Raw genomic sequence first — 23,993 nt, forward strand, 5'->3', positions numbered from 1 at the left:
AAACTGCAAAGCACATACATACTTTCATTGCGGAAGTGTCGGATTGGGAGAACACTTCACGCATAACAGGAGAGGAAGGTTTTAAAATGAATGTGATTGTTTATTGCCGATGTATCTAGGACAGACACTCCCTCTGAAACCCCGTCCATTCTGCTACGGTCGGCCTCACGAGGATGATGTCCGTTGAGATGGATGGAGTGATGTTCAGATGAGTGTTATGTGATGATGCCGGTCTGTTAGTGAAATGAGTGGAGTGTGATTCTTCTCTGACAATAGTTGATGCTCTCGTAAATATCGGTCAGTGCTGCGGTTGTTCTGTCGTTGGTTAGCATGGGAGGTTGGTGTGGTTGGGACAAGACCTCGGGGAAGGAATGCTTACGTAACATGCGGGATGTTCCTTCCGCAAAGTTGTCCTCGACTTCTTCACCACCGGCCGTAGTATTCTTCCTCATCATTCGCAGCACCCGGCGGGGCATTCCCACCTCCACCCGGCGCGGCATTTCCGCCTCCACCTGGCGCGGCATTTCCACCTCCGCCTGGCGCGCCACCTCCTCCCGGCGCGAGATTTCCTCCCGGCACGAGACCTCCTCCCGGCGCGAGATTTCCTCCCAGCACGAGACCTCCTCCCGGCGCGACAACTCCACCTTGCGCCAATCCGCCACCAGCGGCTCCGGTCGCCGGAGGAAAAACACTGCCAGTCACTCCCTGCGCCGCCGCCTGTGTCGCCGCCTGTGCTGCAGCATCCACCGCATCGTTCGCCTGGTCGAATCGGGCTGTTGAGCGACCTCTCTTGCGGTCGGCTCAACCACGTACGCGTATCGATCACTCTGGATGACGATACATTGCTTCTTCGGTTTGCCCATGCAGTGTATGCATCTCGATGTGGGAATCCCAGTCACCAACGGAGTCCAGCCGACTTGCCGGCTCTGGTTTTCGATTGCAGTGCGCTGAATGCACGACCTGTATTTGTTGCCATCATTTTTGACGGCCTTGAGGTAGTTGTCTACCACTTTTGAGAAGTCCGTGCGGGTGAAGACGGTTTTTGCCCTGGCCTTCGTCTTACCGTCGGCATCATCGATTTTGGCTTCGTTAGCAAGATGCCTCTCGATGCCGATGGTGCCCCTTGCGGCGGTAAGCTCCTTCCGCGATCGGCCGAGATCGGCTCGCATATCGTCCACCAAAGTGCGGCTGCATTCGTTCACTTCGAGTTCGTGCTCGGCATGCTTCGCCTTTTCTCTGGCCTCCTTGACAATCGTTTCGAGCTCGGTGACCTTGGAATTCGCATCGCTACGCTCCTTCTCGGCTTTGGATTGGGCGTTGTTGGCGAAGTTTCTCTCGCTCTCCAAGCCGGTGACCTTGGAGTTCGCACCGTCTCGCTCCTTTTCGGCCTTGGCTTGGTCGCGTTTGGCCAGATCCCTCTCCTTCTCCAACCCGGTGACCTTGGAGTTCGCACCGTCTCGCTCCTTTTCGGCCTTGGCTTGGTCGCGTTTGGCCAAATCCCTCTCCATCTCCAACCCGGCAACCCTCTGCTCGCTTTCCTTGCGCTCCTTCTCAGCCTTGGATTGAGCGCCTTTGGCCACATCCCTCTCCATCTCCAACCCGGCAACCTTTTGCCCGGTTTCCTTGCGTTCCTTCTCAGCTTTGGCTTGAGCGCCTTTCGCAAGATCCCTCTCCTTCTCCAACCCGGCCACCTTCTGCTCGCTTGCCTTGCGCTCCTCCTCGGCCTTGGCTTGAGCGCTGCTGGCCAAATCTCGCTCAGTCTCCAATCCTGTCACCTTCCTCACAGCCTCGGCCGCTTTCTCCTCCTCCTTTTGCTTTGAATTCATCAATTCGTTCTTTTCGCTGCGGACCTCCGCGAGCTTGCCCTCCGCAGCTTTCTCCGCAGCGGCGGCGGCTTGTATCCGGTTGTCCTTGTCGCCTGCTGCCTTTTCCCACTCTTTCGCTTCCTTCTCAGCTGACTTCAGCTTTCCGTCCAAAATCTCCTTGGCTTCTTTCTGACTGTTCGCATCTTCCTTTGCGTCCTTGAGATTCTTCTCTCGGTCCTTGACCGCCTCCTTCAGCTTATCAATCTGCTCTGTCAACTTGCCGTTCGTCTGCTTCACTCCACGGATCTCTTGGTCAAGTTGGACTTTCTCCTGACTCAGAGAGTTGTTGAAGCCCTGCTGTTGATTCTGGTTGGTCTCGAAAGGCTTCAGTCGATTGATCTCGCCTTGGAGCTGCTGGAGTTTGCCCTCGTTTTGCTGGTTGGTAGCTTCGACACTCTGGAGACCCTCCAGCTTCGACTGAAGTGCCGCCTTTTCTTTGCCGAGCGTCTCGATCCTGCGCAATTGTTAGCTTCTGTTGCGACCACAGCTCGATATTTGGATACGCACTGCTCGTCCTGTTCAGCCTTGATCGGCGTGCCGAAGTTTGCGACCTTTTCCTTGAGTGCCTCCGAGTTCTGGGATGCTTCTTCACAGATCTGAACAAGGGCTTGGAGCTGTGCTTGCAACTTTGCCTCGGAGCCATCTGCGGAACGTGCATCGAGCAGCTTTTTGATCTCGTCGACCTTTCCAGCGAGATTGTCTACAGTTTTCTGGTCCTCCTCGGCTTTGGTCTTGAGTGCTTTCGCCTCGGTTGTGTATTTGAGGATCTTTTGCGCACATTTCGAAAAGGCTTCTGCGGTTTTGTTGCGGTCTGTGCCTGCGAGGTCGTCGATGAGCTGGCGCAATTGGAGCGCAATTACGTCGGCCATGTTGAGAATCTTCGCCTTCGGGTGACGTGTTCGAGGTGTGGGGTGTGGTTCGGATGGGAGGGAGCACCTTGGATATCGGCGCAAGAAGTTGACGTCCAGGAGCTTCACATCCGGTGGGAGTGGAAGAGTGTTAACGTGAGGAAAGAGCCCGGGAAGGGGTGAAGGGAGAAGCACCCAACAAGAGCTTTGAAGGTTTGCTACTGGCTTCACCTCTGGGTGAGATGGATGTCTCCAGATGCTTGCTCAAATGCTGGACATGGCTCTAAATCTGACAGCAAAGTGAGACCTCCGACTTGTGAGAAGCTAGCTTGCTTCGCTGCCCTGGACCGGATAAATACGTCAAAGGAGTGGCCGAGCCCGCATGCACGAGACTGTGTTTCCGGAAAGCTGTCAAAGGATCGACTCACCAGGAACATTCTTTGAAACGCGGCAAACCATGCATTCAATGGACGACGCAAAGTCACAGCTCCCTGTTCGTCCGGGACTTCACGTGAATTCGATTGCGTGTTGTGCCGTCTCCTTGCTCGGACTCTACGCTCGACCACCGCCGTTCTCGTCTAATGATGCCTAATTCAAGGGCAGAGATTGGTATTCTCTGTTTGTTGAGCAAGCTCGAGCGGCACGCGCTGACTTCGGCATTCGGAGTGACGTAGAATCTCGGCTTGGCGCAAACGGCAAGTGAATCAAACGGCTCTGCACATCCCTGCGGCATGTTGTACTGGTGGGATTACCCGCTGCCGCCGTCGATCCTGCACGCATTCACTTTCTGACGAAAGCCCCACTACCGCGACGTCCGGCGAGGATGCCTGTCGACTTCTCGGAAGCGCTCTCTGACAAGGAGTATATCTCGTATGTTGCTCGGTCCACAGACGATTGGCAGAGTCGATTTTCAGCCCTGTATATGCGTTTGCATGTCCAGACCGGTAAAGTATGTTTTCAGCTTTGTTTACATCTGTCACGTCACACTGTGCGACCTTTCTCAATCCATGACGGACCGAGGCCGACGACATGTCAAACCCGGCATGATGGGCTGCTTCCGCGTCGCGCATCCGCCGGTATGCTGCACGAGCCCACGGTAAATGGTAACACAACAATCGTCACTTTCGACTTGTCCATTTTCGTGACTTTCTCAGCGTTTGCGTCGGGTTTTGCGCGGGCATTTTTCAGGTGAGGGGCGATTCTCTTCAACGCTTTTTCTCTCAACGTCGTCCTTCTCTTTGACTTGCCCAATCTACTCATTCCCTCGGCTGCCAAACAGTCATGGCGCCGCCAAATTTTGCCATCTTCAATCAGGCTCGCACGCAGTATCGAGGAACCGCTCAGTTGCACACCTTTGCCACCGACCTGGGCGACCTTCTGGAAGCCAATGCGAGAATCGACCATCTGGAAGAGAATTTGACCGACCGTCAGAAGGATCGGCGCAGATTCGACAAGATTCAGAGTCTTGAGCCAAAACTCAACAAGCAGATTGTCAAGCTGAGGCAGGAGATTTACGACGAGGAGCGAAAGGTGTCCAAAGTGCAAAACGAGACGAATCAAGCGGAATGGTGGACCAAGACTGTGAAGGGCATGACTGGCAAGACAGGCCCGTTAAGTGAGGCGGAGAAGCTCGTTGCGAAGGTGGTTTCGGACTTTCTCACACGCTTTGAGCTTCCTCAACAGGTCAGCAATCGTGAGTGGCCAGTTTGAAGACTGAGCTGACAGACTTTGACAGATCCTCGACCCTACCTGGATGGCTGGCTACGAAGCATACATTAGCGATCCCACCAACAAGCCGACCAATCCTGACGTCTTCGAGACGGACGACACTGCCGTCATGGACCTCTTCGCCAACAGCAACGGCCTCGTACAACGCCATTCGTCTGGTCGCGGCTACACTATCCACAGCATTGTGCAATTCCTGCAGTCCGCCAGCGCCAACCTGTCCGAACTTCGGAAATCGTACACTGAGCTAGAGGATCAGCACGCCCAGGACATTGAGAGTCTCATGGAGGACAAGGAATCTGCAGTCGATGAAAAGGAGACGGAGGTTCGGGACGCAAAGGAAGAGGGTCAGCAGTGGAAGAACAAGTACGATGAGCTGTCCTCGAAGCATCAATCGTGTGAGGCCGTGGCACAGGAGCGTGACCAATTGAAAGAGAAGGAAACAGAATTCGACACCGCCATCAAGCGCACAGCCCAGCTCGAGACAGATCTCCAGCCTCTTCGTGAAGAAGTGGAGCGACTGAAGGAGGACGTTGAGCAGGAAAAGAGCCTTCGAGTGAAGGCTGAACAAGATCTCGCCAAGGAGAAGTCCAAGCAGACTCCGCTCGAGCGTGACCTCGAAGGCTTCCAGGGCAAGCTCGAAGAGTATCTCCACGACTATGAGGAAGAGAAGACCGCCCGCGAGGAGGCCGAGCAGCAAACGTCGGACATCAAGGTCGAGATGCAAGGTCTCCAGGAGAACAACACCGACCTCACCGCCCTCAGCAAGCAGCTCGTCGAGTGTTACATCAAGTCCGATCGGTCTTGTCCGATGGACATTTCGCTGTTCTTTCCCCTCCTCCCTGACAGCAGCTTCGACTTGGAAATGAGTGTGGCGGCCCAAAGCCGATCCCAAGCCAATCTGGTCCACTACTACGCCGACCGCGATCTCGACAATGGATACGATTTGTACGCCCTCATCGCCGAGCAGATTGGCGTCCGTGTCAACAACGCCCCGACCGATCCCCTCAGCCGAGCTATCGTACTGGAGCGAGCCATCATGACAAGACTCATCAACGCCCCAAGCGTCGTAACAGCGACTGTCGTCTTCCGCCAGGCCCTGAAGTTGGCCGCGTTGGTGAACTTTCCGAGTGACGCCTTTCTCTTACTGTGTGCCGTGTTCGAGACTTTGCACAAGTGGTTCCCTCATGCCAACGCCACTAACTACACTACCCTCATGGAGACCGTGCTGGACCGCCGCTACTTGGCGCTGCAACCCGGCGAGCTCCCTCCACTGCTCGACCAAGTCTGCATTTACCATCTCGGCCTCACCCTACCGTCGCCGTCAGACAAGTTTCAACTATACTCCGCCGGTGTTCACAACGCCTTGACCGACATCACGATCAACTCCGAGCACTAGAAAAAGTCTTATATCTTTCTACTCTTATCTTAGATTAAGCCTTTAGCTTAAATATATTATCTAGAGTTATAGAGATAATACCTTAACTTATTAAGACTTTAATATAAGATCTAGAATCTTTAGCGCTAGAAGATTCTAGAGATCTAGTAAAAGTCTTATATTTTCCTACCCTTTAGTTAGATTACGTTATCTGCTATTATTAACGTAATACTTCTACCTCTTAAGACTTTTAGCTTAAATCTAGAATCTATAAAGCCTAAAGATCCTAAGAGTATAGTAAAAGTCTTATATATTTCTAGTATAAGGCTAGATTCCGATATTTATAGTTATTAGCTTAGTATCTTTATAATATAAGACTTTTAGCTTAGATCTAGATTCTTTATAGCTTATAGATCCTAGAGTAATAGTAAAAGTCTAATATACTTCTGTTATTAGGCTAGATTACGTTATTAAACGTTATTAGTATAATAGTATATCTTCCTAAGACTTTTAGATTAGATCTAGGGTCTCTAGCCTCTAAAGATCCTAGACTTATAGAAAAAGTCTTATATCTTTCTACTCTTATCTTAGATTAAGCCTTTAGCTTAAATATATTATCTAAAGTTATAAAGATAATACCTTAACTTATTAAGACTTTAATATAAGATCTAGAATCTTTAGTGCTAGAAGATTCTAGAGATCTAGTAAAAGTCTTATAACTTCCTAGCTTTAGGTTAAAATACGTTATATATTATTATTAACGTAATATCTTAAATATCTAAGACTTTTAATATAAATCTAGAATCTTTAGCCTTTAAAGATTCTTAAAATCTAATAAAAGTTTTATATTTTTTATCTTTATATGCTGTAATCCTCTATTACTATTAATTTATAAGTCGCTCGAGCTTACTACTAAGAGTCGAGCTACTCGTTATAGGAAAGAGCGTCCTTTAGGATTATAGGGTATTATCTAGACGCTTCTTAGAGAGGCTTAGTCTATCTAGCTCTTCCCTAAAAGAGTCTAGTAGTATTTAGGAGCTTCCAAAATAGTATAACTAAGCTAAGGCTAGTAACTAAGTAATACTAGATCTTTTAAAATAGATCTAGGATCTCTAGGGTTCTAAGATTCTATAGCTAATATAAAAGATCTTAATACTTAAGCAATTACGCTAATAACAGTTTATAATGTATTATGCCTTATAAGCTAGTAAATCTAAATCTTTTAGAAATATTCTAGAACCTCTAAGGGCTATAGATCCTAAGAAAAATCTAAGAGACTCTAGAATTTAAATTATTATAAGAATAACTATTAATAATATTTTCTCCCTAAAAGCTTAGTAAATTAGAATCTTTTAGATATAGTCTAGAATCTCTAAATATCTAAGATCCTAAGTCTAAAAGAAAAGATCCTAATAGTATAGCTAATACGCGAATAATATAGGATAATGTATTCTACCTAAATACTTAGGTAATATAACTCTTATAAAGATGTAAGATCCTAAAGGTATACTTTAAGATTCTAGAAGTTTAATTATTACTATAATAACTATAAATAACGTATTCTTTACTATAGTATAGTAAATCTAAATCTTTTAGAGATTTCTAAGGATCTTTAAGGGCAAAAGATCTAAAATCTAGACTAAAAGATCTAAAAAGCTTAATAATTACGCTAATAACCCTAAATAACGTATTCGTCTATTATACTAAGGGAATCTAAATCTTCGAAAAGTTTTCTAGGATCTTAATAACTAAGAGATCCTATATCCGTTTTTAAAGATCCCGAATTCTATCTTATTACGCTAATAACGTTAGATAACGTAATTAACCTTAGGGTCTAGGGAATCTAAATCTTATAGAACTCTTATAGGATCTTTAAGACCTAGAGATTCTAGATATTATTAATAAGATTAAGATAATTAATTCTATTACGCTAATATCGTAAGATAACGTATTAGTCTATAAAGCCTAGTAAATAAAAATCTTTAAGAGTAGAATTAGAGCCTTATAAATCTAAAGATTCTAGTTCTAAAGTAAAAGATCTTAGAAATCTAGTCTATTACGCTAATAATATTAAATAACGTATTTAGTCTTAAGGCCTAAGGAATCTAAATCTTTAAAAATCTTCCTAGGACCTTTAGGGGTCTAGGATCCTTAATCTAATATAAAAGATCCGGAAATATAAAGAGTAATATTAATAACATAGCATATTATATTTATTCCTAAGGCTAGAGAAATCTAAATCTTTAAGAAGTTTTTTAAGATCTCTAGGGCCTTAAAATTCTTAATCTTATCTAAAAGATCTAGAAAAAGAAGGCCTTACGTTAATAACGCTAAATAAAGTATTATAGCCTAAAGGCTTAGGAGATTTAAATTTTTTAAATCTTTTAGAAATTCTCTAGAATCTCTATAGCTATAAGATCTATAACCTTACTTAAAAGATCTAAAATATTAAGGCTTTACGTTCATAATACTAAATAATGTATTCTATCCTAAAAGCCTAGAAATTTAGAATCTTTTAGAATTTTCTAAGAATCTCTAGGTTCCTAAGATTCTCAATCCTATCTTAAAGATCTAAGAAGTTAAGGCCTTATATTAATAATATTAAATAACTTATTCTATACTAGGATATTATAAAAGCAAATCTTTTAAGTAAGCTCTAGGATCTCTAGGGCTATAAGATCCTTATTCTAATATAAAAGATCTAAAATATTAAGGACTTATAGTAATAATATAAGATAACGTATAATAGTATATTTACTATTAAGGCTTAGGATCTCTAGATCTTTTATATTCTTTTTAGGGTCTTTAGGGCCCTAAGATCCTTAATATACCTTTAAAGATCTAAAAAGAGAAGACCTTACGTTAATAACGCTAAATAACGTATTATAGCTTAAAGCCTAGAAGATCTAAATCTTTTAAAAACTATCTAGGATTTTTAAGGGCCTAAGATCCTTAATCTAGAATAAAAGATTTAGGACTATAGTACTTTATGTAAATCGTAGCTAATAATATATTCTATACTAGAATATAGGAAATATAAATCTTTTAAAACTTTCTTAGGATCTTTAGGACCCTAAGACCCTCGAATTACTTTAAAAGATCCGGAATTCTTAGGCCTTATATTAATAATACTAGATAATATATCTTACCTTATAGCTTAGAGAATCTAATTTTTTTAATTTTTTTATAGGATCTCTAGCCCTCTAAGATTCTCGATCCTATTTTAAAGATCTAGAAATATAATACCTTATATTAATAATACTTAATAACGTATTCTATACTAGGACGTAGTAAATACAAATCTTTTAAAGAAGCTTTAGAATCTCTAGGGCCTTAAAATCCTCGATCTTAGTTAAAAGATCTAAAAGGTAAGGTCCTTACGTTAATAATATAAGATAACGTATTCTGTCTTAAAGCCTAGATAATCTAAATCTTTTAGACTTTTTCTAGAATCTTTAAGGCCTAAAGATTCTTAGTCTAGTTTAAAAGATCTAAAAAGCTCGGTCCTTATAAAAATAATACTAAATAATAGTTTAACACTAGGGTATAGTAAAATTAGAATATTCTTAACGTAGCTAACTAGTATAGGAGTAAGATAGGTAAAAGATCCTACTCTTCTACTAGCTACTTCTACTAAGCGTATATAGAGTAAGGAAAGAGTTTAGTATATCTAGTTCCTTCTTAAAGAAGCCTAGTAAAGGTCTAGACTTTCTAAAAGAGGAAAGAATACTAATAAGTACTTTATAGGTAATTATATATCTAGGTATTAATAAAAGATTAATAGAGACTTTTGCTTAGGATCTAGATTCTTAAGCCTCTAATAGTTTTAAATAAATCTAAAAAGTCTTAGAAAGGTCTAGTCTTATTCTAAGAATAATTAATAACGTATTCTCCTATATATAGAAGAGTATCTAAGACTTTTATCTAGGATCTAGAATCTTTAGACTTAGAATATCCTATTCCTTATAGAAAAGTCTTTAAAATATATAGCTCTTATAACTTTACTACCCGGATCTAATCTCGGCAGGAGAATAAGACCTCTTCCGAAAGGCGGGGGGACGCTTACGTAGCTTACGTAGTCGGAAGCAGACGTCGGTTCTAAACAACATTTATACATAAGATTACGTCTCCCCTCGCTCCTATTAGATATCTAAATCGATACTAGTATTAGTCGAGAAATTTCGGTCTTCTAAAAAGGCGGGGGGACAGTTTCGGAAGTACTAGTAGCAAAAACGGATAGTAGTTCTAGACATATGTTAGGTAAATAGTCCCTTCTTCCTTCGCTCTATTCGGATTCCCGGGTCGATTTCGAGTCTATGTAAGGAGGGAACCGGTTGTTTTATAAGGCGGGGGACGTAAGCGGGAGTTATAGTAGCAAAGACGGATAGTAATTCTAGACATCTTTAAGGTAGGACTTTACCCCGCCCTCCGTTCCTATCGAGAATCCGGACAATCTCCGACCTTGCTAGAGGAAGAGTATTATCCGTAAAGGCGGGGGATGTTTACGGAAGCTATAGTATCGAGTACGGACGTTCGTTTCTAGTACCTTTTATTTTAGAAAATCTTTTTGTCTACTGCTTCTTTCGAGTTTCTGGATCGATCTCGATCTTATAGAGAGGACGTTACATCTGCGGAAGTTCGCGGACGACTATGGAGCTTGTAGCACCGGGCGCGCAAGCAAAACCCAAGCGCCGGTACAAAGTTAAGTAATCTGCTCTTCCGATCGAATGCCCACGCTCGAAGAAGGTGTTTCTACGCGGAATAAGCCTCTAGATAGTGCGAGAAGGCGCGACTATCTAACCTCGCGACGCTAGACACTCGAGCATGCCTTCTTTAGGTTAGGCTACGCTCGGCCTGGTGTCTAGACTGTCCAAATTGGTCTTGTTACCCTTGCCCCTTGCTCCCCTTTCTACGTAGTATTTTTCGGTAGGAGGATTGCGAAAGAGATCCGGGGTAGTAGAAGAGGCATATATGCTCTTTATGTATACAAAATCTTAAGTTGTAAAATCGAATGCTTGCTGCCCTAGACACAAATTCCGATTTTAGAGTCGAGACGAAACTGGAGCATAAGGGACGAAGGGGGCAGTAGAAGAGGAGAATATGTACTATCTATACACCAATTTATAGAGAACAATATGCTTCATGCGTGGCTCTAGGGGTGAATCCCAATTTGGAGCTTGGGGCGGGAACGACAGACCGGAAGGTCGAGGATAAAGAGCGCAAAACACGACTATACAAAGCTCCAAGTGTTTGTACCAATCGCCCAGAGCTAGAAGTGCGTCGGTGTTTCGGATAAGGGCAGACTTCACGAATGCGAGTTAGTAACTTCAAGTCGATAGAAGTGAAGTGCAAGTCTAGCCGGGGGCGCGGGGAGGGGCAGAGCAATGCACGAGGAGGAAGTGAAGTAAAGATTGCATGCGGGGACATGACAGTAGATCTCGGGAGAAGTCGGATGCAACAAAACGGGTTGAGACAATGTGCAAGGTACTTTCAGGAAATAGATGAGTAGACCGTCGAGAAAAGCAAGGGCTGTACGACGTTTAGCAGATTTCGGAACAAGATTGCAGCGTTTGTATCTGGACGGGTGGGGAAGTGAAGTTCCAGTCAGGTCCGAGGGTAGGGCAGCGTGAACAGATGTACGACAAGGAAGTAAAGTAAAAGTTGTGTCCGGGGGCGGGGCGATATATTTCAAAGGAGAGACGAATCAAGAAGGTGCGCGAAGAGGAAGTAAAGTGGAGATGCTGCTATCTCGAAAATAATTATATGAGGGTCACAAACAGGTAAAACAACAGGGAACGTAAAAGGCGTACGACGTTGAGCAGATTCGCTTACAAGCTTGCAGCGTTTGTAGATGGCGAAAACAAAGATGGCGAAAACAACGAAGATGAAGTTCGAGGGGATGAAGCGGCGTAACCCGGAGCGACGGTAGAGTCGAGGGCGCGGGAGTGCGGGGTAGGGCTAGGCAGCGCCGACGGTGGGGTCAGCTAGCATAAGGAAGGGCGGGGTATCGGCAGCACGGCGGTGAGGTGGTGGGTAGTGCTGGAAGAAGTCAAGATTAGCGGGGAGGCGACGAGCATGTTGAGGCCGAGATCGGGTGGGGCCGGGGGGAGGGGTAATGCTTACGGCGGAGGTAGCGGAACGATGACAATGAAGACAGCGAGGTCGAGGCGGGGTCGAGGGAGGGGAGGGTGTTCCAAATGAAGGCGGTGTAGTGCTAGTCCGAAAGACGGTGTTCATCAAAGGCGGACGGCGAGGTTGAGCTGATTGGTGAGGTTGAGCTGAGCGGTAAGGTCCCATGAGCTAAGCGGTGAGAATGGGAGAGACGGGGGTGTAGACGACAGCGTGGAAGAGGACGGCAGAAGCGGACAAGAAAGCCAACCCAATCCGAGCATACATCCAAAGCAACTCACCACACGACAAGTGGCAGTCCATCCAAGAAGATTCAATCGAAGAAGAGTCCATTCATCCCGATGACGACTCCTTCAAACAACAGCAGAAGATCAGGCAGTCCGGTGAAGCGCGCGCTGTCGGCGGGTCCCGGAAGCGAGGTAGGTAGGACACCACAACTTCCCACCACCATCGCCCTCGAGACCACTCACTCCTCCATCGCATCGTCCCTCAACATCGCAACCGCCTCCAGTCCCTCTCGATACGACTTCACCCACTCGACATCCTGGGTCAAATCCCTCAGCCGCCTAGCCTTCCTCTCCGCCAGCAGAGCATCCACCACATCATCCAGACGACCTTCAGCATCACGGTATTCCTCCTCGACCTCTGCATGCCTAGCTTGCTTCTGCAACTTTCCATCTCTGGCCTCCTTTTCATCCTCCTCGAGCTTCGCGACGCGGGCGGACATTGTCGCAAATTCCAAATGCTTCTCCAGCTCAGCCATTACTTCTGCTGCTCGCAATTCAAAGTGAGGTCCCAGTTCACCTTGAACCACATGGTAGACACTCGCGCGGACTTTGGAAGCGGCCGTCACGCTCTTGCCAGCGACGGTGACGTTGAGCCCTCCCTGGCCCGCATAGGATCCACAGAGCCGGGACAGGACGTGCTCGGCCATGCTGGCAAGGATCGAGAACGGGACCGGATAGAGGCTGAGGAACTGCATCCTGAATGAGTCGCCGACTTCCACTCGAGCAATGGAGTCGATGAGGTTCATAATGCGAACACTGCCGCTGTGAGTCTCGTGGTCTAGGCGACGCTGCGGCTGGTTGGTGGTCCACCCAATCTCACAGACTGTCCAGGGGAGTGGATCGTCCAAGCTGGCGAGAGGATTGTTTCCGAGCCAATCTCCCATGCGTTGTCTCTGGATTGCGAGCCATTTCTCCAGGCGTGTGATGTGATGTTTTTCACGAAGATATCTGCGCTGTGAATCCTGGGTTTGATCAGAGTAGTGAAACTCGTAGGCTGTCGGCTTGGACTGCTTGACATGCTCGTCGATGCTTCGAATCCATGCACCGAAACCCGCTGTCTGCGCGGGTCTTGTGGGAGGCGAGTCAGGGATCAGCCCCTCCATGTACGATTCGACGGAATCGAGGACCTTGTTCCACTGGTTGTAGGACATCAATTTACCGTTGGACTTGGCCATGAAGTTGCCGTAGATGAGTGGGGGGCTCTGATCGTCTGATCGCCTCGAATGGCCTGGTTGTGTTCCGACTCCGAGCTTCTCCTGGCGTCTCAAGACGGTGTTATAGTGGCCTGCGTTGATCGTTAGCTTTCCCCGGCAGTAGTGGTAGTGATGCTGATAGTGAGGGCGACATATATGAAAGGGAGCGAGCGCAGGAAGACGACAGCGCCGGCATGGGAGCATCTCGCAGACAATCGTGATGGACAGGCAACGACAGCTTGATGAGAGCGACGGCCGGGTGAGGATTTCCAGCGCAGAGCAGAACAGGTGAAGTTACTCACGAAAGACGTCGGCTTGAATGAGATGATCGATCAAATGATCGCCCATGGTGAACAAGACCGTCGCTGCGTGGACCTGGCCAAGCTCCAAAGTGGCGGACTTGTCAATCGGTGTCTTTCCCGCGGTGACCGGATCCTCCTCGTCGAGCTCGATCATCTTATACCTACGATCATTAGTCCTGGTATTGAGATGCGGCCAAGAGAGGATGGCTCACAACAGCTTGATCCGACCTCCCAACTTCCAGGCCAACCACATACGACGGGCGTTCTCATTGTAGAATTCGAGACCCGAGCAAACGCGGTCCTCCTGAGTGGCATGGTCAGTGTCGAGGAGAGAGTGAGGGGGGGTGTGTGTGTGTGTGTGTGTGAGTGAGTGACAGAGAGAAGGGAGAGAGAAAGAGGCAGTAAGGGTGCGATTCGCTCACCTCGGCTTTTCGCTTCGCCGCGTACGTCGCTGTGATTGTATTCTGGGTCTGGGCGGGAGCTGTGGAAGCCCTGCTCGCAGTCGACGACTCAGAAGCGGATAAGACGCTTGATCGAGGTGGGCTGGATCGGATGGCGAGCCGGGTCGGCGTGGCCTGGCTGTCCTGGCTGTCCTGGCTGTTCTGGCTCATTTTGATGGAGGCGATGGAATGGGGAAGAGAGAGTGGCCAGCGGGGTGGAAGAAGGAGAAGAGGAAGCGAAAGGAAGGTAAGAGGAACCACTTGCGGTGAGCTATGCAACTACCCGTGAGACACGTCACTTTTCGACCCCATCTTCTTGTGTAACCACCGAAGCAAGTCGCACGGTTGACAGTTAAGAACGTGGTAAAGGTGAAGGAGGCTTTCCTCGGATGCTGCCCTTCACGACTCCGGGCTGTGCTGCTTCTTGGTCCATACTGGTACTTGATTGGACATGCTCGCCACCATCAGCCTGCGCCGCCACTTGGTCCGTGCAGTCAGCCGATCCGTCGTGGCAGCTTCCCCATGCGACTATCAGCCTGTCCTGCTACCTTACCTCTGCAGGTATTGAGGCTGCCATGCCAATAGGCTTACAGACCTATAGGTCTATAAGCCTGGACTGCTGCATTTACCTCGCTCGGTCGACCATCGAAGCTGCACCGCAACTGGCATGTGCCTATGACTTACCTGTCCATGCCTCTGTCGACTGAGATGTACAGCTACGTGTGCACGCCAAACGTGTTCGACGAGGTGCTCGAGAAACCTGCCCGGGGACCGCGTGCTGCGTCAAGCTGTCGTTGGCGCGGAGATGGACACTGCGCATGATGGCACCGAACAGGAGATGCTCGGAGGAGTATGTGGTTCGGAGCGCAAGCCTTGTTCGGAGGGCTCATGCATTCCCAGCCATCTGCAATGGACTCGCAGCGGCGGTAATATTCGATGTTGATGGGTTGCGCATCGGGTGCGAGGTCAGCTGGCGACTACCGGAACAGAGTTTTCAGCTGATGGTCGGTGGTTAGACGAGCTGATGTTGCGGTCTCCCAAAGCGCAAAATGTGAGGCCTATCATCTGGTGGACACCAGCTTGGGCGGGACCTTCGTGGTGACTTGGTGGTTCAAAATGATCCGTTCTTCAGCTCGTATGAGGACGTCATCGTGATCGAGAGGCTTCGGCTTATCAAATAGCATCCCGCGCGGTAGGGTAGCGGTGTTGTGAGAAGGCATCGGACTGCCAGCAAGCATAGGCGCCGGCTAGGTCTTTTGGTCCAGACCGAGGCTTTGACATCGCATGACGGACATCCCCATAAACTGGTCTGTCCGCCGTGATGGTCTCGGCCGACATGAGCATCCTGCACAATCTGCAGGCGTCCATTCTTGAATCCGAGCTTCGACATGTTCTTCCTCGAGTCTTCTACCTGCTCCCAATACACGCTCTTTTAGATGATGCGATGCTCGTCGTTGACAGGCTTCTGTCGGTTGCGACGGCGATAGAGAAACGGATGGATCGCGTTCGTCGAGAAAGTGAAGTGCCGTTGCTGCGTCAGGGTCCGAAAATCCGAACAGGTCGACAACACCTCCTTGGGCGGCGAGGTATGAGGGTCCGGCGAGGACTATCTGGGCCGCTCAAAAAGAATTGTCCGAGACGATGCTTTAGCGGCGAGGCGATGGCCTTTCGAAGGTTGCGGCGACGGCGGATGGGCGTGCCATAAGTCTCTGGGAGGGAAAGATCCTTCGGCCGGGTCAATGTCGACACGGCGGCAAGTGCTGGATTAGTGGCAGAGGCGCAGATGCCAGATCGGCACAGGGGTAGTGGGTGAGTGGGCGTGTGGTGCGAGCTGGCGGACAGCAGACGACGCGGGCGGTCGAGATTTGGAAATGCCTCCACAGCGGACTTCAGCTTTAATAAGACAAACGCAGTTTGAAAAGTTTTCTCGGCGGGCGTTTGGCTGAGTAAGTCGACGAACTTATTTCGCGGAATCGAGGCGCGCAGTTTCTTCCTCCACCACGATCTCTCACATCATGGCAGATGCGGTCGAGGAGATGGAGAGGCTTTCAGAGCTTTGTCAAGCCGCCGAACAGCGAAATACCGAGCCAACGAGGCAGGAACTTGAAGAAAGGTATGTCGATATCCTTTCAGCGCACAGTCTTATCTGACAGTCACCAGGATCACAACCCTCGAAGCCGAGATCCAACAGCAAGCGCAGACACATTCCCGCGCCAACAAAGCAACGGCGAGCAGACACGCCAGCAACATTGTCATCCTCCACCGAGCCATCGCACGCGCAGAACTCGCCCACGCCCGGACCGAATCGCAGCTCGATATTGAGCGGGCAGCACTAAGGGGGACAATGTGGGCTGTTGCGCTGCTCTGGGAAAAGCTCGGCCTCCCATCACAACGTGCGCTTGCACAACAATTCTGGCAGAACGTGCCGAAGACACGCTTGCCGGCGCCGCGCCGACCGACCACAGTCCGACGTTGGCGATCGAAGCTCGAATATCGTTGGTGGATATTGGAACACGCGATGGGAATGTGTTGGAAGACCAGACACCTATACCGGGAGGCAGGACCCGTCGCTGATCAGCAGGGATGCCCACTTTGTCGTTATCGACCTCCACGAAAAGTCAAGGTCGAATGGTCGGCTCGAGGGCTCGGCATGTGCGTTTGACCTGCAAGGTGTAAGAGATGCACTCTTTGTGTCGGGCCGTCATGTCTCAATCCAGAGCCATCGCTTGCGTGCATCGTGCGCGAGACAGCAGCACGCCGCTCGGCAGCAGTCCGATAGTAACAATGTTGCGGTCCTCACCACAGCATTCTTGAGTCAACAATTCGCTCGAAAACCATCCTCACCCCGCAGGCGCATCTGTCAAAGGCACGTATCGCACGCCTATCTCCCTCTTCTTCGTCACCGTGCCGTCAGCAGACTTGTCAATGACATAGATATGCTGCGAGCCATTCTCTTCAACGGGAATGAACAGCCTGTATTGCCAGTCAGCCACACATCCACCAAGCAGTAAAGCGATACCTCCTCACCTCCCCGGCGCCTTCAGCTGCTCCACCAAGTGATCAGGCAATCCGTTCGCCGCCGCACCAACATGTATCGCATCCCACGGCGCACCGCTCCTCCATCCCAATCTCCCATCCGCTTTCACAAATTCCACAATCTTCCCTTCCAGCAATGCCTTTCCCTCCTGGCTCTTCTTCATATTGCTCTCTCCCATATCCCTCAATGCAGTAATATGCTCCACGCCCACCACCTTCCCGCCCGGCTGCACTAATGCTGCGAGTACGTGTGTGAGGTAGCCGCTACCGCTTCCAACGTCGAGGACTGACGCTCCAGGGCGGAGGTAAAGGAGGAGTGACTCGGCAGCTGCGGCGTGCATGTGTGGAGCGGAGATCGTCGCGCGGTGACCGATGGACTGCGGTGAGTCTTGATAGGGTGCTTCGGGAGCGTAGTGGGCTCGGTCGACCTAGAGCGGCGGTGGAATGTCAGAGTGTCGATAGAGTGATGCCGCTTGTCGCTGTCGTACGCTCTTCATGGCTTCGCTGACGCGAGGACTGTTAATGAGGCCCGCCTCGAGCATGTTGTTAATTAGTGCCTCATTCGTGACTCCGGAGCACCGCCATGCCATGTTTGCGGCACCACGTCCGGTCGCAAGTCGCGAGGTTTGAGAACCTATCTTGGTCCAGCAGTCAGGGCTGTTGGAAAGGCGAGATGCGAGCAAGAGGACTGTAGCAATTTTGGGCGCCGGTCCTGGGAGTGGATTTGACAGATTACGGAGGCAGAAGCTGAGATGAATGGTTGTATTGGAGAGCTATCAGTATCGCAGGGTGACGTGAAGTGAGGTCGTCAGAGGTGATGTCGAAAGTGGAGAGCTCCAGACTCCAGAAGGAAGACGTCGCCGGACCGCTGAAAACAAGATCCGGGCGGACCAATTTTACCGCACCGCATCTCTGTTTCCACGTCTTCTCTACTCGATCGGCCGTCGGCCACGGCATCAATACCCTCCAATCGCGCGCATCATGCTGCGCCTCGCCAACAGAAACGAGTCGCAGCCACAGCCACACAATTACCGCGCATTGTCCGGAGAAGAATCAATCGAGTTCCATAAAGCAAACATCGAAGGTGTCGCACGCTCAAATTCGGTCAAAAAGGCCGTCCCGACTCTTCAGGAGGAGCCATCTGGAGATTGACACGTACCTGCCGTCAGCTTCCCGGATAAAGGTCAGCATCACCCGGATTAGTCGCTCTCCCGTCTACAGACTGGCCTGGCAAGTCTCGTCTCGAACAAAGGACTCAGCGCGGCGGTACAAGGACTCTGGATTGAGATCAGGTGACGCTTAAACAACGGAGGACTTCCTGCAACGCACTACAACGCCTTTCGATAACGAGAGTATGTGTCACGGTGTATTAAAAAATTGAGACAACTCCTCGCGGTGCCACCCACGATCATTCCCGAATCCAAAAGCATCGAGCAAAGTTCGCCCACCTCTGTGTCGACCCCCGACCACAGCTTCCTCCTGGACGTGCGCGATTAACATCGAGGCCAAGATGATGTTTTCCTGGCCAGCCTCGATCTAGCGACGGCCGTCTCGGACGGTGCCAGTGTCGTCGGGACTGCACCACGGGTTGTATATGGAGAGACGCTCTCTCTAGAATTGGCCGGATGGATCATTGTCGTCAGCAACTCTCTTGACTTTGAGTTTGTCTGGCCCCTCGCAGCCTGGGTCCTCAGGGTCGCATCCGTGAGGGCCGCCGGCTCTCTTCATCTTGATTTCGGTCAGTCCATCGGAGGCGGATGGATCATTGTCGTGAGCCTCTCTCTTGGCCTTGAGTTTATCTGGTCCCAGGCAACCTGCTGGGTCGAGGTCGCAATCGTGCTGTCTCTTGACTTTCAGTTTGTCTGGCCCCTCGCAACCTGCTGGGTCGAGGTCGCAATCGTGCTGTCTCTTGACCTTGCTTTCGACAAGGTCGTGGGAGCCGGCTAGAGGATCGACGATGGTCCGACGGTGAACCAAGTTGCCAACCGCCACGGTATCATCTGCGACGACTGGCGCTGCCGCAGTGTTGGTGATGGCCATCGCGGCGAGGAGGGCCGTGGTCGTGAAGAATTTCATGTTGAGCTTGAAGTCGTTCGAGTGAAGGGCCGGCTCGGTGAAGCTTGATAATGCGAGCTTTGGTGGGACTCGGAATGGACCTTTTTGCGATGATGGAGGTGATTATGAGGGCATCCAGGTCGCCTTTTATGTCAGCTGTCGACCTGCTCTGAGGGAAACTTGCGAGCGGTGTCATCGTCTTCGATTCCGACAAATTCCGCAACCTGGACCATTTCGATGCAACATGGCGAGGCGGTCTGCAATGCCACTATGCTCGTCGACGATAGCTCTGCATACACCCTGTTTGAGCAAGTAAAGCCTTGCACATACAATCTCTGAGCCAATGCCGCCGTTTCCTCGAACGCACAGTGGCAGCTCAGCAGTTTCCGGAGCGCATCTCTTAGACCGACCTTTACCTCGACTAGCCAGATTCGGACAAAAACAAGCGAGCCGAAGTCGCGAAGCGAAGTACTCGAGCAAGGGAAGGAACGAGGAAAGTGAGCGCTAAGAAGCTCGAGCTAGCGAAGACAGCGACGGACGTACGATGCCCAAGCACGTGAGCTATAGGCTCGTTGGAAAGATCGGGACAATAGTGTCTACCGCCATAGGCTCCAGTGCAAAGGAGAAGGTATGGAAGTCACGACTCGGATCTCAGGGAGGAAGCTGAGTTGCGAGGACGATGTTAGGTTCTCATGATGAACGGTCCTCTCGATTAGGTCAGGCATTAGATCAGATTAGATCATGCAGACGCTAAGAACTTCCTCGAGACCTCGAGACCTCACCTCCTCCCTGCAGACGTTACTACAGACTCCGTTCCAAAGGCAAGGGATAGTAGTGCCTGGCCCATGAAGCATTCGAGCCAGAGTGATCACGAGAAACCGTCAACACCTCCGATCACCGGTGTAAGCACTACTCTAGGTATGCATTCCACAGTCTGTAGTAGGTCTCGGAAAGAGCGGCGGCCTCGTAGAAGTACTGTAGCCACGACATCGGCAGTGTGGTACGGAAAAAGCGAAGCCGCCTTCGTGGAGCGGGAACAGGTTCATGCTGTGTCACCAGAGCAGGGAAACCCTTCGACAGCGTCTTGGCGACGGCGGAGATTGGTACACGTCACATCCAAAAGGAGGACTGACGGCAGGGTCCCCCGCAAGGATGGCCCGAGTACATGGATAGGGCTGGTAAATCTCCGACCGTGCTCCTCATCATGAGGCGATCTCCATGCAACGTCAATCGCCCCGATTGTGACCATCCACATCGGACGAGTCGGGCAACAGATGACGTAGATTGCCATGTGTAAGACGATCACAATCGTGAACGATACTGATAAGTCCACGAAACGCAACGGGTCACGCAACAACGAAAGCGGCATCGTCGTCACTGCCTACCATGTGCCTACTGTCAACTCCGGTTTGTGGGATGACGACCACTTTGATGAACTGTGTCGATCTGTTAGCGTTGATTCATGAAACAGGGTAAGACCAGGGATATTAACTCCAACAGCCTGATTACGTAGTTAGTGTCCTATATGATATTATAGGATATTGGCGATAAGACCCTAACCCCTTTTGGGTATTTGGAATCACGGCGTCTATATAGTCTTTAGGTCGATAACCTTAAGAAATATATAGTTTTTCTTAATCTTGAAGTTTACCCCTGCATTGCACTACTTAATTAACAGTTATAAGCCCGGTTTCGACTTGAACAACAAGATTAAAGACAACTTCGCATTAACAAGCAACAATAGAAGGTCTTAAGCTAGACTCGTTAGGTTTTCTAACCGCAATAGGACTAAAGCGTCGAGAAATTATCTACACCGATTAAACCAAGTACGACGAATAGTACCTAAATACTAAGTCGGCGGCAATTAACAACTATATATAGCAATATATGCGAGAGACAACCCTAATAGTTAAAGATAGTATAGCCGTAGACTGAACTTTAGAACTAAAGGTCCTAAACATGCCGAACAAGACGGATTTAGGCCTTACAGACACTTAACTTCTAGAAGGCGAGAACTTTATAAAGTAGCAACAAAATAAAGCTATTTTCGACTCCAAAATGAAGAACTATATTAGAGAATCCGTTATCTACGAGACGTTTAGGAAGAAGAAAGAAGATTTTAAAAAATACTTTAGCCGGACTATTCTGTTAACGTACCTAGACAACCTTAACGATTAGTCTGGGACACTAGCAAGCTAGATAGACTTCGTAACTAAGATATTCGCGCTAGACGACGCAACGAGGCGCAGAATGCTTTCTAAACAACATAACGACCTGTTATCTAGACCCAAGTCGTCTAACATCCTTATACACCTGCAAAAGTAGATTAAGCTTAAAAAGAAGATAGTTAGAGGACACTATCCGGCCGCTAGCATCCTAAAAGACGACTTCGTGCGGATAGTAGAAGACAAGATTAATGTTACTATAGGAAGACTGTTAGCGAGCAAGAATAATCTTAGTTAATACGTTTACGACGTAACTACGTTTATTAACAGAGACCCTAGAAACTTAGCTAAGCAGTTCTGTGCAAACGCTACGTTTAGGTCTAAAGAGGCTCAAATTACCGGAACAGGTTAGGTAACATTTAATGCAACGACTAATTTAGGTAATTAAAACAGAGGAAACAGGCCTAACAACAAGGACAGGACCTGTCGACCGTATATAGGTAAAGACTCCGACAAAGCGTATCTAAAACTAGGAGATTGTCCTATTATTAACTATCGTCTTCGACCTAATAAAGCCGATATAACAAAAGAGGATAAGAGATTCCTCGACAACTACTAGAACGTCCTTAAGAAGGATAAGGCTAAGTGCCTCTAGCAGATAAAGTTTAGAGACCCTATTGCTATAGGACTAAAGGATTACTACAAGATTACTAAGGTACTAAAGGAATAGACTAGGTCCGGAACACCTAGTTTAAGTAGGACAATCGTCTCTAACGAACCGAAGACGCAGTATAGCAGTTACGCTATTAGAGCGGTAACTTAGTTTAGAGTAATATCGACTAAAGCTTACGACAAGAAAAATCGATAGCTTCTAGACAGTAGCTCGAACGTTTATATTATAAACAATCTAACTATAGCGGGATTTAAGGTCGTTAATATACCATATAACGTATCGATTTACACCGGGAACTAACAGATAAAGGCTGCTACAAGAGGCATAGCAAAAGTACAGTTCCTATTACCCTTAGGCAAGCCGATTACGCTGTTACTAAGGGACGTCCTATATATACCCGGATTTCACGTTAACATCGTGTCGACTAGGCTGTGTAGAGACTTTGGCCTCTTCTTAGACGAGAGGACCGACAACTAGATAGATAAATCCAGAGCAGTTGTTACTAAGATCAAGCGATATGGCGGCTTACTATATCTAAACCTAGCGACTACGCCGAAAGTAAGGATTGAAATTATCAACTAGCTACTTAACGAGAATAGTTAACCCCTAAGCGTCGAGATAGCGTTGAAAAGGGATTAACTAGCTAATTAAACACGGCTCGTCGCCTTCGCGACGGACAGCAGGGCGGCGAGACGACCTAGAGTCCTCTCTTAGGCCTAATAGCACTAAGTTATAGGCCACATTAGGGGTAATTATATATTAGAACTCTATCGAGCCGCTAAAGGCGTAGAGTATCTAAAAGATAAAGATGCGGCCCCTAAAATGCACGAATGCTACTTATGCGCCTAGAGCAAGTCGAAAAGAATCGTTTCTCGAAGAAAACTAGTTAAGATTAGGATGCTAGCACCTTTTTCCGACGTTGCGGCCGATATTATAGAATTTAACATAGCAAAGAACGGAGATAAATACATGTTTTACGCCGTAGATTTAACGATATACCTGCACTTCGTTTAGACGATGCCGAACGCTAATTAAGCGAGCCTAGTACGATGCTTCGAGGAACTTCAGACCTTTGTAAAGAGTATAGGTCGTGAAATATTCGCCCTTAGATTGGACGCAGACCCTAAGTACGGATTAACGTTTCAGTCCGCACTCCGCAAGGGATTAGTAATGTAGAAGCCCTTAGTACCGTATACGTAAGCACAGGACCTAGTAGAACGAGCCGGCGGCGTTATCGTCGAGATAGCAAGGACACTAATTATTAAATCAAGACTCCTAAAGGATCTCTAGAATAAAGCCTACATAATAGCAGCCTATATTATAAACAGGGCCCTAACGCAAGTATTAGGTTACAAATCCCTATAGGAAATAGCGACAAACTAGAAGCCAGATATCGCCTACATCTATAAATTCGGGTCGAGAGCGTATACACATAAAACTAATCTAAAAGACGTCCCTAAAAGGGAGAAGATGATAGAGCGAGCAAGAATCGGATACCTAGTCGGCTTTAAGGGACACAACATCTTTTAAATCTAGATTCTAAGCCTAGATAGGGTAATTAGGATAAGAGATGTAGTATTTAACGAGAAGATAAAGTACGAAGGACTCTACGACTTTAATCTAAACATAGTAGTACTACTTAATCTTGCGATTAATGTCGAACTAGACTACGCTACAGAAGCACATTAATTTTATAACCTGCAAGAGGCTATGTATATAAGCTACATCGCTAGATAAGGTAATAAGGTCGAAATTCCGGAATCCTTCCGAAGAGGTGCTCTAATTTAAGACGATAGTAATGTCGAATATACAATCCCCTATAATAGACCTAAAGAGATGCGAGAGGACATCGTAGAAACGTTTGTTAGTGTCTAAGGCATTAAATACATAGACAATT

General features: G+C 48.1%; 5 protein-coding genes across 5 annotated transcripts; 1 reads left to right on the forward strand and 4 right to left on the reverse strand.

The window, feature by feature from the left end:
- Positions 1-423: 423 nt before the first annotated feature.
- On the reverse strand, positions 424-2,734 carry MYCGRDRAFT_96528 (uncharacterized protein; the record flags this gene model as incomplete). Its single annotated transcript, XM_003848641.1, has 3 exons — positions 424-691; positions 814-2,319; positions 2,373-2,734. 3 exons carry the CDS (start codon positions 2,732-2,734, stop codon positions 424-426), a joined length of 2,136 nt encoding a protein of 711 aa, XP_003848689.1.
- Positions 2,735-3,994: 1,260 nt separating this feature from the next.
- MYCGRDRAFT_96529 (uncharacterized protein) lies at positions 3,995-5,837 on the forward strand (the record flags this gene model as incomplete). Its single annotated transcript, XM_003848260.1, has 2 exons — positions 3,995-4,396; positions 4,449-5,837. The coding sequence occupies 2 exons, from the start codon at positions 3,995-3,997 to the stop codon at positions 5,835-5,837; spliced, it is 1,791 nt and encodes a 596-aa protein (XP_003848308.1).
- A 6,574-nt stretch (positions 5,838-12,411) lies between these two features.
- Positions 12,412-14,338, reverse strand: MYCGRDRAFT_96530 (uncharacterized protein; the record flags this gene model as incomplete). The annotated part of the gene is made up of 4 exons (XM_003848640.1): positions 12,412-13,517; positions 13,728-13,888; positions 13,940-14,031; positions 14,150-14,338. 4 exons carry the CDS (start codon positions 14,336-14,338, stop codon positions 12,412-12,414), a joined length of 1,548 nt encoding a protein of 515 aa, XP_003848688.1.
- Positions 14,339-17,007: 2,669 nt separating this feature from the next.
- MYCGRDRAFT_76721 (uncharacterized protein) lies at positions 17,008-17,793 on the reverse strand (the record flags this gene model as incomplete). The annotated part of the gene is made up of 3 exons (XM_003848639.1): positions 17,008-17,140; positions 17,195-17,631; positions 17,692-17,793. The coding sequence occupies 3 exons, from the start codon at positions 17,791-17,793 to the stop codon at positions 17,008-17,010; spliced, it is 672 nt and encodes a 223-aa protein (XP_003848687.1).
- Positions 17,794-18,149: 356 nt separating this feature from the next.
- Positions 18,150-19,279, reverse strand: MYCGRDRAFT_111203 (uncharacterized protein; the record flags this gene model as incomplete). The annotated part of the gene is made up of 1 exon (XM_003848638.1): positions 18,150-19,279. The coding sequence occupies one exon, from the start codon at positions 19,277-19,279 to the stop codon at positions 18,815-18,817; it is 465 nt and encodes a 154-aa protein (XP_003848686.1).
- Positions 19,280-23,993: the final 4,714 nt, after the last annotated feature.

The sequence above is a fragment of the Zymoseptoria tritici genome, chromosome 11, assembly GCF_000219625.1.
Source record: "Zymoseptoria tritici IPO323 chromosome 11, whole genome shotgun sequence".
Lineage (NCBI taxonomy): Eukaryota > Fungi > Ascomycota > Dothideomycetes > Mycosphaerellales > Mycosphaerellaceae > Zymoseptoria > Zymoseptoria tritici.